General features: G+C 56.4%; 2 protein-coding genes across 4 annotated transcripts in view; one reads left to right on the top strand and one right to left on the bottom strand.

The window, feature by feature from the left end:
- Positions 1 to 3,192, top strand: part of ZNF609 (zinc finger protein 609) — a 29,248-nt gene extending 26,056 nt beyond the window's left edge. Inside the window, exons 6-10 of one of the 3 annotated variants that reach the window (XM_042885633.1) lie at positions 107 to 473; positions 686 to 861; positions 1,342 to 1,558; positions 1,644 to 1,713; positions 1,815 to 3,192. In XM_042885633.1, the coding sequence (XP_042741567.1) occupies positions 107 to 473; positions 686 to 861; positions 1,342 to 1,558; positions 1,644 to 1,713; positions 1,815 to 1,872 (888 nt within the window). In that variant the 3' untranslated portion in view covers positions 1,873 to 3,192. Of the gene's footprint in view, positions 1 to 106; positions 474 to 685; positions 862 to 1,341; positions 1,559 to 1,643 lie in introns of all 3 variants that reach the window. The other 2 variants (XM_042885634.1, XM_042885635.1) reach the window with 2 other exon arrangements.
- Positions 3,193 to 3,891: 699 nt separating this feature from the next.
- Positions 3,892 to 13,407, bottom strand: OAZ2 (ornithine decarboxylase antizyme 2). The gene is given in 6 exon segments (XM_042885710.1): positions 3,892 to 4,716; positions 5,709 to 5,794; positions 7,265 to 7,440; positions 10,778 to 10,858; positions 10,860 to 10,935; positions 13,318 to 13,407. Coding segments are annotated over 6 exon segments (573 nt in total). The 5' UTR covers positions 13,338 to 13,407; the 3' UTR covers positions 3,892 to 4,582.
- Between the last annotated feature and the right edge of the window lie 334 nt (positions 13,408 to 13,741).

Below are 13,741 nucleotides of genomic sequence, written 5' to 3'. Positions count from 1 at the left end.
AGGGGTGATGGCTGTGCTGCTCTCTTCCCAGTGCTCAGTGGTATGGGGACACACGGGGCTGGGGGGGGAGGGAGGCAGCTCCCTGACCTGGGTGTGGTTCTTGCAGGAAGCAGAGCCCCGGATGTGGACCTACGTTTACCCAGCAAAGTACTCGGACATCAAGACAGAGGATGAGCGATGGAAGGAGGAGCGGGACAGAAAGTTGAAGGAGGAAAGAAATCGAAGCAAAGAAGTGGTGTCCAAGGAGGATGGGAAGGAGAGCACGAGCTCCGAGTGCAAACTGACCCCCACTGAGGAAGCTCGCATGGTGGGGAAGGACCCCAGGCCCAGTGTCCACGTCCCTGTGTCCTCCCCCCTCACGCAGCACCAGTCCTACATCCCCTACATGCACGGCTACTCCTACAGCCAGTCGTACGACCCCAACCACCCCAGCTACAGGGCCATGCCCACCGTCATGATGCAGAACTACCCAGGTAGGAAGCCACGGCCATCTCAGGGGCAGCCGTGCCTGTGTCCCGGCCCAGACCCGTGGTGATATTGGTGACCACGCTCCAGGAGCCAGCGGGAGGGGCACAGGGGAGTGATGGCTGGGGTCTCTGTTTCACTCACTGGAATGTGGGCACAGCTTGGTACAGAGCAGCACACCTCTCCTCCCCGTGCCCTGACTGCTGCCTTTCCCCCGCAGGCTCGTACCTTCCCTCCAGCTATTCCTTCTCGCCCTACGGGAGCAAGGCATCTGGGAGTGATGACAGCGACAAGTCTCGCGCCAGCCCCAGTGTCAGCTGTAAGTCCAGCTCCGAGTCCAAGGCCCTGGACATCCTGCAGCAGCACGCCAGCCACTACAAGAGCAAATCACCCACGGTGAGAGTCAGCAGCTTTGCCTAGCTCACAGGAGCTTCTGGAAGGTGCCTGCAGCCTGGAGGAGCTCCTGCTATAGGAAGTCTGGGGCTGTAGGGTAATCACACAACCCAGAACTTTTTGGAGTGGATGAGCCAAACCTTCATGCAGGGCTGCTCCAGGGAGGCACTCAGCCCTGCAGCTGGTGGGTGGAGGGGCAGAATGCAAGGGCTGTTCGTGTCCCGCAGCAATGTAGGGCCACCAGGCAGCTCCTCTCTGAGTGGGGAACAGGGGGGCTCTGAGGCAGCCCCTGCTCTGGGGCAGGGAGGAGCTGCTGGGCTGAGACCTGCTGGTGACTCTCACCATCCTTCCCCTCGCTCTGCTCAGTGCTGAGTGCACCCTGTAAGCGAGGGAGATGGGGATGCTGTGCCATCAGGGCAGCCCTGGTAGAGGGAAGCCCTGCATACCCCCGTCCCTCAGCGCCCGCTGCTTTCTCCCCCACAGATAAGCGAGAAGACAGCTCAGGAGAGGGACCGCAGCGGCTGTGGGGTGGTAGGGGGCAGCGGGAGCTGCAGCAGCATTGGAGGAGCCGGCGGTGGGGAGAGGAGCGCAGAGCGGCCCCGGACCTCACCATCTCAGCGCCTGCTCTCCACGCACCACCACCACCACCACCTCGGGTACTCGCTGCTGCCGGCACAGTACAACCTGCCCTATGCAACAGGTGAGAGCCCTGCAGGCCCTGGGGAGTGCTGGGCGGCGTGAACCCCGCTCCTGGCCTGGCTGCTGACCCCCCCCTCTCCCCGCAGGTCTGTCCTCCACAGCCATCGTGGCCAGCCAGCAGGGCTCCGCACCCTCCCTCTACCCGCCGCCCCGCAGGTGAGGACGGTAAGGCTGCCGTGGGGGGCTGGGCTTGGCCCCTGGGCGCGGGCTGAGCCCTTGGCTCTGGCAGGACGTGACGCCGGGACCGGGCTGTGCAGCAGGCATGTGACAGGCTCACATGGGGACGCGCTGGAGACTCCGGTAGACATCAGTTGAATGGTGTTGATTGTTCTGCTGGACGTTCTGCCATCGTCTGAGGCAGACTCTGTCCTCTCCCCCGTCGGACACACACTGAGCCCCACAGCCCTTTGGTGAGTGGCGAGCCGGCACCTGCGGAAGTATTTATTCTCCTGGGCTCCGGCGCTCGGGATGGGAGCAGATCGCCCACCTGGTGCATATGAAGAGGAAACGGAAGCACTGAGGTCTCTGGATGAATTTGCAGCCTCGCCGTGGGGCTGAGCAGCATGGGGCACGAGGCGGTGGGGCTGGGATGCTGCCTTCCGCCTCCGCGGGGCCACGGCCGGGCCGAGCCCTGCGCTACAACAGTCTCAGGGAGCTGTGGGAGGTGAGCGGGGCGGCCACAGCCGTAGCCGTGGGGTCAGGCGGCCTCGGTGCCCCCGTCGGCCACAGCCACCCCGTACGCCTCTCACAGCCCCTCGCCCCGGGCTGGGCGGCGGGACCCCCACCACCTGCCTTGCTGCCGGGGTCTCTCCCCAGTGCCTTGCGTGGCCCGGCCCCACGGCTTCCCCCTGGGCTCCGAGCTGTGCCCCCCGGGGTGCCGCTCCCCTCGCACCCTCCCCTCTCCCATCGGCTTCCCCGGGCTGCGGGCAGAGCTCAGCGAGGAACAAGCACACTTAGGCTCTGCCCAGAGGCACGAGGTCGCTGCCGCCGCTCCCTGCACCCGAGGACAGGGGCTTTCTGGTCCTCTGCCTGCCCGCCGCCCCCCGGCCAGCGCTACCTCGGCCCCACTGTCTCCCCCCGGGCCGGGGCCGCAGTGCCGTCTCCGCTGTGCGTGCGCGAGGCACCCCGGCCCCAGAGCCGCTGTACCGGGATGCTCTGTACATACTGTAAAAAGCAATTGTTTGAAAGCTGTTGTTTTTGGGTTTTGTTTTCTTCCCGTCCCCCCGCTCTCCCACCTTTCCCAGCCCGAGGGATGCCCGGCAGCGCGGCGCTCCCCGATGCCTCCCAGCTTGGCTCGTCGCTCTTCCAGCGGTCGCTCCAGAGGCAGCGGGGCCGGGGTGCTGCAGGATCACCCCAGGGCCAGGGCCGCCCCGGTAGGGCCAGCGACCGCAGGCGGAGCAGAGCGGGGCTGAGCCGTTGGTGTTGATAGCTCTCGTTTCCATTGGAGTTGCTGTGTTGGGTTTCATTTCAGTCTTCCTGATTCTGCCCTTCTGTAAAGTGTACATTATTACCAAGTTCCTTGTTTTTTATATATATATATATATATAAATATATATATATACAAACTGTACTCTTCTTGCCTTTGTACATTTGGGCAAGGAGAGAGAATAAATCTTTTTAAGAGACAATCACAAACCTGTGAGGGTGGCTTCTTCTTCCCCTCCCCGCTCCCCTGCACTGCGTTGGGGGATCCACAGGCAGCCCCTGGTGCCCAACACGGCGCAGGGACCCAGCCCAGGGCTGAGACCCATCCCTACACCACTTAAAGCCCGGAAATGCACTACTTAAAGGGATAACTGATCAGGGACTCCAGGAAGGTCAGCTGCTGAGAGGCAACAGGCATAATTAAGGCTTTAATGGGCAGCAATTACATAAAGGGATGGGTGTGTTGGAAGCAAGGCAGCACTGAGCTTAGGAGCCAGTCCTCGCCCTTCTGCCTGGCCTGTGGGGAGGGATCACAGCCATCGGTTCCACTAAGGGACTTGGAAAGGGATGGCAGCCCCCGTGCCGTGCCCCTCGAGCCCACATCTGCCCTGCTTCCATCACACTGGAAGGGAAGGAGGGCAAAGAGATGACTTGTTCACACCAGCTCGTATCCCTGCTCCACCTCTCTCCCCTTTTAGAAAATACTGAGCACGATTACAGAACGGCTCAGCTTCTGCTCTGACGAAATCCTTTGCAGGACAGCAGGAGTGAGAACGGCCCCACAGCCAGCCCTGGACTGAGACCCACCACCACTGGTTGCAGGTGATGTTCCCACCACTCCTCCACCCCACAGGAACCGCTGCAGTACAAGGAAGGCTCCGCTCTTGCAAAAAAGCAGCCCCAGCTTGGTGAAGTTAATCTGAATGCCCCTTTTATTGAACGCAGTGATAGTGCAGCAGTAACATTGGACAGAGTAAGACTGCTTAAACAAAAGCTGGAAGAGGAAATAAAGTTGGGCCTTTTTTCTTTAAAAAAAAAAAAAAAAAAGAAAAAAAAAAAAGACCAGTTAAAACAGCATTGGTTGCCCCAAAGCAGAGACGCAGAGGGGTTTTAATGTAGTGTTAAAGGTTAACTCACGCCTCCTCCACACGTCTAACCCCCAAACATGCCTTACTTTTAAGAGTGAGTGAAAACCAAGAGGTGTTCGGTCAGATGAGCGCACGCCACACATCAGGTGATGGGGACAGACCAACAGCCAGGAGAGAAGTCGGGCTGACGATGCTGCATCTACCGCTGTGCTCCCTGCGCGGCCCAGCGAGGCCTCGAGGCCAGCATGGCACACAGCTGCAGGGCAGGAGCTCCTATGCCAGTTGATAAACATCTTCCATTTACTATTTGGTGATTACATGTGTGTATATATAGTTCTCTAGGCAACACGTTTCAATGAGATAGTCAACTCTGAGGATACACAGGCCAATCTAACAATGAGAAATGCAGTTTCAGTTCAACAAAAGCTCGTTTTCCCTTTCCTCAAGAAAGGAGATGTAACCCTCTCTCCCCTCAAAAGGTTTCCAGGTCACGCTCGGGTCCCCCGCCGCAGCTATTCTTCATCAGAGGAAGAGTTCTGGTCCAGGGGATACACCATGAACATCACGTCTGGCCGCGAGGGGACAGAGGGGTGACCAGGCCTCACGATCTCAAAGCCCAAGAAGCTGAAGGTCTTCAGGAGCGGCGCTACCAAAGAGAAGGAAACGTGTTACCACCAGGAGCCTCCTCTGCAGCTGCCTCGCCCCGCGAGCCACGAACTCCCCTCCTAACTGCAGTGGGGATCCACAGCCATCCTGCAGCACGCCGATGCTTTTCACTGCATTTAGTTGGGGGCCGCAGCTCTGCTCAGAACAGCCATCCCAGCTCAGGGCACCGCTGGCCATCAGCTTCCAGGCACAGCCAGGTTTAAGAGCAGCACCCCATGCCTTATAATTAAAAAACGAGCAGAACCCAGCATCACGTGTCTCCTCCACTACAGAGGTCACCCACGCAGCCAGTGCTGGCGAAACACAAGAACTCGTTCAGCTGAAAATTATTTTTGGCATCCTAACATGGAGTGACATCTTCCTGGGCTCAGTGCGGCTTAGCTGCAATAGCAGGCACTGCTCTGGGGAGCGCAGCGCAGCTTGTGATGTAGCAGAGTAAAATTAGAATTAAGGCTGGAATTACTCCTGCCACGGCGATTTGCTCCGTTATGAGCCTGCACCGAATGAGACCCGAAGCGACACATCCACAGCTCTGTACCTCACCACAAATCTCCTCCGACTTCCGTGCTCTAATCGCTCACCCAACACATCTATCTTTAGGTCCTAAAGCAGCCCCCTTAAGCCGTAAGCATCTCCCATTGAGGTAGGATTACCTGCAGGCCTAGGAAGGGCACAAGTGCTGGGAGATCTTTAAAAAGGAGAAGGGCATCGGAGCAACGAGCTACCAGGGTTCACGTCCTGGGTATTAAGCTCTCCAAACCACAGAGGCTGGTGCCAAATACCATTCCTCCCCCAAGGAGGAGGCTGAACTTTCTGGACAAGGAAACACTCCAAAAAAAAAGCAGCACATGTAAGGATTCCTGCAGGAAAAAGCACCCCCTGAAGCCCCGGGACACACCAGGTTTCTGCACAGGTTCAGCAGCACTGCTTTAGATCTGAGGGCTAAATCTGACAGCAGGGCCAAGCTCTCACCTCTATCTTCTCTGCTTTTTCTGAAGCAAATAAAGACATAGCTGACTTTCATTTTTTCTTCAGCAAATTCCAGCAGTGCTGATAACCTGCCAAGGAGCAAGGAGAAGACAAAAGAACATCAGCAATAGGAAGTCCTGTCCCGAGGAAGCCACCGAGCACCATCCGTGGCTTGGATGCTGTCAGGCAGAACGATGACTTGTTTACAGATTGTCCCAGTGAACAATGGGTGCCAAAACAATGGGCTTCCTGCCTTCATGTCCAAGCCTGAATCCGAGTCCCCAGCACCCACCGACACGCAGCAGTGCTGCACCAAAGCCTTCGGAGCTGGGGAGCTGGACACGGCAGCCGTGTGCATTCATTCCCTCCGCTGGCAACGCACACGACCCGTGGTGCACAAAGCTGTTCCTGCACACATCACCCGGCTGGCAGAGCCGAGGAGCCGCACGGCAGAGCCCAGCTTCCTTCCTCTCCCCAGGCACGGGCCCCTCCTGTGGGCATGGAGCAGCACGGAGCCCCGCCGCCATTTGCAATGCGGGCTGTGAGCACGGTGACAAACAGGGCTGGAATCGAGATCTAATTAAACAGCAGTCAGCAAGCTCGCAGCACGCTGAGGGAGATTGAATTTGCCAGGATTTCGTTAATATGGTAATGAACTACTTTAATTATAGCCTCCACTCGGCTGTTTTACCCAGCTAAAAATAAGCCTGCGGCATCGTGCTTGAAGTCATGAGTGGGGCTGGTGAAGGCCCCCAGGAACCAGGGGCACACGTGGGGCCAAGCGCAGGGAGTACAGCCAGCCAGCCTCAGAGCACAGGAACCAGCACGAGGCAGCAGGAACAGCACGGGCTGAAGGTACCCAAGGAGCCTTTGTTGTGATGAGCAGGAGCTGGTCACACGTGCTGATGAAGCCCGTCTTGAAGTTCAGAAGGGCTTCAGGGGGCTCTGCGCAGGAATCCAGCAAAGCCACATCTACGCCACGGTGCTCCCCTCCACAGATCTCCTACAGCGTGCTTGGCTGGGAGTAGCTGCTCTGGAAGCTGCACTTACACAAACTTCCCAGAGCAGAGCTGTCTGGACAAAACACGGCCCTGTTCTGCCAGCAGAGAAAAATCAGAGGCTCTGGCAGAGCTGGCAGCCTGCGTGGCAGCAGCCCAACAGCAGAACCACCTACTGATGAGAAGGAGCACAGCAATATAATGGAGCTTTTCCCCCCTGGAAGAGAGGAAAATACTTGCCAAAAGCAGCTTGCCAATTGGCCAGTGGGATAAAATGTTCCACAAAGTATGCAAAGAATCACTCCACTCATTTCTTGAGTATTTTTCATTAGCACAGGGCCTCTGAAAACAGTAACCCATCCTGAATGGCCACCAAGGGGAAGAAAATATCCTCATGCTAGTCTCCCATACATACATCTCTGAGGACAAGGTGTTAAGGCCATCCTTTAGGTGTAAAACCAGGGAACAGAGCTGTTGTATGTGCAGCTCACCTCCCCATACACACCGCATCACAAACATAAGCAAAAGGCCACAGGCAAAGCTCTGGGACCCCAGACTTACCCTTCTTTGCTTCCATCAGCTAATAACCCATCAGGGATTTCCACAAAGAGGCTCTGATTCGAAAGCACTGCATCCCAGGAGGAAGTCTTCACCTCTGTGACCTTGTACTGGAAGTGGACAACATGAGGCTTCCCTTCGTGCACCGGGACATCTTGGCTAACAGTGATCTTCTCATCCTGCACAGGGAGGGAGCAGAGCTCATGACATGCACTGCAGGGTGCAGACACACCACAATGAGCATTCAGGCCTTACAGCAGGGCTCAAAATGCGTTTTCCTGCTCACGTGAGTGCAGTTCTGCATGTTAGCCCTACACTCAAACCCTGGGCAGCAAGGGACCATTCAGATCTTGGAGGGCAGTTTGTCGGCGACTCCTGGAGCCTGAACCAACATGCTAGAACAGCTTCTGCCACTGCAGCCTGACCACTTCTGTCACCCTGCTCCCCAGCACAGTCTCTTTGTTTAAGGAACGACCACAAGCTGCTTCCCCAGACCTTACAGCCAGCTGGTATGGCAGTGGATTAAGGGAGGAAAAGACAGCACAGAGAGAATCCCAAACCAGACAGAAGCTACACGGATTGAAGGCTGTGGCAAGGTCTTTTCCAGAGACCACAGATGCACGCATGCCCCCCTAACACAGCTCCAAGCAGGATGCCAAGCAGGCAGCCTGCCTCAAATTCAGTGAGCAGTTCCTAGAAAACAATTTTGTGGTTAAATGCCATTCCTTCTCCTGACAGTTTTCGTAGGCAGCAGGCTTGCCCAATAATAACTTCCACATTTAGCTGTGAAAAGCCCCAGTGAAACGACCGGAGAAATTCATCAGGCCCCAGAGTAACACTGTCAGCTGCAGCTCAATTGTTGTATCAGGGCAACGGAGCCAGCTTATGAGCTCTGAGATGCAGAAAGAGCACCTCAGCTTCTTATCTTTAATTAATATATTCCACCTATGCAGCACTGACCATAATGCCCACACCTGAGAAAAGGCAGCTCGGTTTGGATCCATGGTATTCCTCCTCACAACCAGGAGGGCAGGGGACGTTTCCTCAGCTGTGCAAGCACTGCAGAAACAAGTGGTTCAGCAGGAAGACTTCTGAGAGGGTTTCCAGGCTCCTCCACCTCATTTCCCACTGTTTTACCCCCTATCACCACACATGCAAGCAGTCAAACCCCCCTGGTTTTGCTGCTGTGCCAAGAAAGAAGCTGCTGAGCAAGTTAATGCTGGTGACATCGGCTCTGCATGTAAATCAGGAACTGCCTGCTGCTGGTCACCAAAGCAGAGGAAGCTGCTGTTTGTTTCAAGTGCACAAAGCTGTGTGCTGAAAAACAAGTTTACACTTGGTCAGAATAAATATCCTGCAGGAAATAAACCTATTGGCTGAGCTTGAAACAAGTCTGTGGGTTTTGTGATGGTTTTCAGCCAAGTGCACCCAGAAGCCTACCTACCAAGAGCTGCAGCTGGAAAGGGACACCTGACCGTGGCACAGAGCCAGTGGCAAGAGTCAGAGCACCACAGAGGTGCATTTAAAAACAGCACAACAAAGGGATTATGCACACCTTTCATGGGAGCCTTCTGCAGTTTTTCCTGTGCACAGAAAGTCCCTTCATGGAGGAAGGGATCTCTCAAGCATGAGAAGCTTACAGCTGCTTTTCTCATACTTCACAAAAACAAGAAGAGAAGGAAGTTGAGAAAAGCAGGGGAGGGGTGGCACATGCACTGGTTTGTGTGGGAAGGTCTGCAAAGCCTGCAGCAGCAGGGAAGGGTTCCCAGAGCCTCCCAGCCCTTCTGCAAGCAGAAGCCAATCACTTTCAAAGTTCTCTCCAAGCTCTGAACCTAGCAAGGTTTCCCATTTACATGGATTAACAGAACCAGTTCCCCTGGCTCTGTGGGAACTGCATTTATGCAGCCCATCTCAGGCAAGTGGAATTTTATTCCTGTCAAAATAGTGACATCCCGAGGACAGAAGCTGTTCCTGTGAAACAGTAGCCCAGAATTCTTTGGAACATGCTCACAGCAAAATCCTGTTTGTGCAACAAGCATCCAGTTTTCGCTCACTCACCCCTGCAGAATGTCCCCGCCACTCTGTCTTTTATCCCAGCTGCCTGCTCTGCAACCCCAGGCTCCTTTCTGGCAGCTCAGAGCCACAAGGACCAGCTCCCACTTGCTTATACTTCACCGAGTGCAAAATTTTCCATCCCAGTTGCACTCCTCAAGCATCTCAAGCAGGACAGGGGGAAAGCCCTGGGTGCTGGCAGAACAGGGAAGAAGGATGTTAGGATCTTTCTGTGTTAAGGCTCTGAATGCAAGAACACCAACAGCTATAGGGAGCCATGCTGCTTAATTCGTAATGCTGTTGTGTGCAGGCACTGTGCTGCAGACTCGGGAAGAAGGCAGGCTCATTCAGAAAGGTCATGCCTTCAGCTAGAACAGCTGATACAGCTGGAAAAAGGGCTTAAGCTTTTGGGTCCAGACGCCTTTCCATGTCACACTGCAGCACCACTGACTTGAGCAGGCAGCAGAGAGGGGCTCCCACAGTGACCCACACCTGGAGTGGAACTTGAAATTGCTCTAAACGGTTTAAAAACACAATCTGCTCCACTCTGGGATGAGCTCTGTTAAGGAAGGGGTCAGTTCTCAAAGACTCTGGTAACAAACTGGGTTTTATCAGCAAAACAGTGATATTTCCTCATGAATTTCCAGAGGAGACTGTGTAGCTGTGACCTGGAAGGGCCTGCATCATTTCATCATACCAAGTCTGCTTGCCTCCCACAGGGTAATTAAAATCAAGACTAACACCTATGACAACACTGCTGTCTGAGCTGCTAAATGTGCAAGCTTAGCATGAATTTAGGCAACTTCATCCAATAGCACTTCACAGCCTGGTCTGTGGAAAACAGCCCTCGTCCCAGAAGGCGAGACATGCACCACTGTAACACAACAGAGGAGATGCACAAGCACCAGTTACTGCACTAAAGAGCCAACCCAGGTGGAAGCCAAAAAGATCCCTTACAGCACAGGTGGCCACAGAATGAGGGGGACACAGCACTCTTAGGCAACTCTGCAGAAACTGTGATCCCGTCCCTCCCTGCACGCAGGAACGCTGCAGTGTGAGAGCAGCCTGCTGCTGCCACGAAGTTCAGGTGGCTCCCAGGCCTGGACAACGTTACCTCCTGGAGCAGAGCACAGGGAGGAGCTTACCAACCCTCACCCTCTGCATCTCACCTTTCTGCTTCCCATTCCCCTCTCTTTGCACAATGTCTGAGAAGTTGCTTCATGGCTCTGCAGCTGGAACAGCCTCTGGGAACGGGGCTCACCAGCTTTGGCTGCACACCTCCGAGAAAAGTCTATTAAGAAACCAGCAGTACTTAAGCAAGACAGCTGCTGGCAGAGCTGCTGGAAGAAAATGAGCTGTTTCCCCACATATTATCGCAGAGTTATTTGTGTTTGTTCCCAAAAGGAAGCAAGCAGAGCTGTAATGCAGATATAGGTCATTATTTGGACATCAGATGTTGCTCACCTTATAAATCAGAGCTGAAAGAGAAGGATCCCTGCTACCCCCTCGCCCACCGGGGATCTTCGACAGTGGGTGAGGGGCATCAGGAGCACCACAGAGGCCCCGGAACGATGTGCCTGCAGCACTGCAGCTGGGGACAGTTACTCAAAGGTAAAATACTACTGCAAGAGAAAGAGAGGACAGCAGTTAGCAGGGATCAGGTTTCCAACACTCCAGCTCAACCCCAAGCCGCTCGTATTGCTGCTTCCCCAAGACACGGGAGGGCACCCACGGACCTTCCACACCTGCAGGTCTGCACTAAGCCACCTGGCTGCCCACACTGTGAGAACAGCAGAGCTTTGCTGGAGGCAGAAGGGCTCTGGTAGCCACAAACCCAGAGAGCGTGCTGAGCCACCCCTTGCTAATAAGGGACGGCTGGGAGCCTGCCAGGAGCAGATGGCTGAAACGCATGACCAGATGAGCACACATTTTCTACAGACAAATATCTACAAATAGACCAACAGGGCTCAGAAGGAGGAGGTTTAAAGTTTCACGTTTTTGAAACAGGGAGGAGTGAGAGGGCTGGTTCTTCAGATGCCTCCAACACACTGCCCAACATCCCAGCTGGCATTTCCACACACGCGTGAATTATCACACAGCTCCCTCAGCCCGATCCTATCATTACAAGCTCACCCCACAGACTTCGTCCTGAAATTGTTTTTTATCAGCTTAATACAAGTGAAAGAAGCTCCCCTTGCAATCTCAAAGACCCCTCAGGATCACTCTGTGCTTTACAGGCTTTACCACTACCCTAGCTTTCAGCACGTTCACAAAGGCAAGTTATTTTGCTTCTGGAGCATTATGTCCTTCACCAGCACCAAAAAAGCCCTTTCTCAAGGCACAGGGCAGCAGCAGCATTCCTGTAACCAAGCCTGCAAAGCCAACACAAAGAAAGCAGCCCTTGCCCAGCACTGCCGTGATGCAGCACACCAGCACAGAGCTGTATGACCACCACCCTGTCACAGCTTCCCGAAAAACAGAGCGAGGCTGTAAAGGACAGGCTCCATGCAGGCATCTACAGCTGGCTGGCTGTGCTGAAGCTTCTCAGGTGAGGCGTTGCTCTGCACTCCTGCCCTGCTCCGTGAGCTCAGCACCCAGGGAGCCAGATCACCTGAATGGCTTGAGCAGTGTGCAGGGAACGGAATGCACACCAGCAGGTTGAAAACAACCAAAACGCTTGTGGGTGCCAAAAACAACTTGCAAACGCAGTTACGACACAGGCTAGAGTCCTGGCTATCTACCCCACACCAAAACAATCTCTCTGCAGAAAACACAAATATCCCTCCTTCAGCTTTGCTAGACAGTGCTCTTCTGCAGTGTTTCCACGTGGCCACGACCTACACCAGATGCTGCTTGCAGAACAGGCTGCTGAACCCTCCAGAAGAGCCATGAGGAACTCACGCTGGAGATGGCTGAGGGCAGAATCCCTCCCGCACGCCCGGCTGCACTCTGTGTTAATACAGTCCCTCGGCACGGCGTGACTGGGGCCATCAATGGACCAGTGTGTATTCAGTAGTAGTGGATGTGGAGAGGCATGACAAAGCACTTTGCTGTGCCATTCCCCACCCCCAGAAAGCTGCTGGCAGCTTTGTTTTTCCCTTCCCTCCTCCCTCACCCCTAGTTAACAATGTACTATTGATAGCTCTCTCCAACTTGCAGCCACTGCATCGAGAAGCTGGATAATGAAGTGCAGTCGTGGGGGAAAAAAAAAAAATAAGAAGAGAGAAAGGCAGCGGTTCTCATGCAATGCAGCTCCAGCCACTTCCCAGTTTTGCTTCCTCCGGCACATGCAGGAGGCAGAACATAAGCTCCCTTCTTCAAGGGCTCGGCCTCCGGGCCCGGCCTCACCCAGCCGGCACGCTGCCTCACCTCCCACCAAGCGGCCCTAACAGCAGCACGGGGCGCCAATCGAAGGACTTTTCCTTCTCTCCCACGCAGCGGTCCCACGAAGAACTTCACACCACAGCCCGACAAAACCTCCTCCTCAACACAACCGACGCAGAGCACAAACTGCACAGCGCTGCCATCCGCGGCCTCTTCGTGTTCGCCGTAGCAAAGGCGCTGAGCCCCCCGGGCTCCTCCGGCCGATCAACGCGCAGAGCTCCGCGCCCACGCCGTCGGGTGTCACCTCGCAGCGGACACCCGCTCACCTTCCAGCCGCACACCTGCAGCCCTGCACCTCCGGGGCGCGCCGCGACGAGACGGGCCGCTTCCTTCTGTCGCGCTGAAGAGCGGTGCCGGGTGCCGTTCCCACGCAGCCCCACCGCCGGCCCCGTGCCGACCTCCCGGTGCCGAGGACGCAGGGACGGCTCCGCTAACCGCAGGACGGCCGAGCGCCGGGCCCTACAGCGCGGGCCGCCCGGCCGCCGCCTCCCGCCCACCTCAGCGAGGGAAGGCCGCAGCCCGCCGAGGCCCACCCCGCCGGAGCTCCTCGGGCCCAACGCCCTTCTCCGTCAGCCTACGGCTCCCCGAAGAGCGCGCAGAGGCTCGGCGGGGCCGCGCACCTGTCCTGGGTGTTTATCATCCTCGGCTGCCTCCGGCTAGGCTCGGCTAGGCTCGGCTCCGCTCGGCTCCGCACCTCCTCCCTCCTCCGCCGCCGCGCTCCGACTGACCCCGCCGCGCGCCGCGCCCCGCCCCCTTCCCCCGAGCGCTTGACCACGCCCTCTTCCATCGGCCACGCACATGTGACCACGCCCCCTCTCGTTGACCCCGCCCCCTCCAGCGCGCGCCGGGCAGGCCGGGAAGATCCACCGCCCCAAACAAAGGCGGCGCGCGCCCCTGCCGCGCATGCGTGGTGCGCTCCTCCCCTCAGCCCTGCGCTTCGCGGGGGTTGGGCGGCGGGGAGCCGAGGCGGGTCCGGCTGCCGTGGGTCCGTGGGTCGGTGTGATGCGTGACAGCCTGCCTGGTTCGTGGTAATCGAACTTCAGA

Source organism: Lagopus leucura, unplaced genomic scaffold (genome assembly GCF_019238085.1).
Source record: "Lagopus leucura isolate 7727_CA_CO unplaced genomic scaffold, USGS_WTPT01 Super-Scaffold_100052, whole genome shotgun sequence".
Lineage (NCBI taxonomy): Eukaryota > Metazoa > Chordata > Aves > Galliformes > Phasianidae > Lagopus > Lagopus leucura.
The sequence above is the reverse complement of the archived record's forward strand: the minus strand, read 5'-3'. Positions and strand labels throughout refer to the sequence as shown.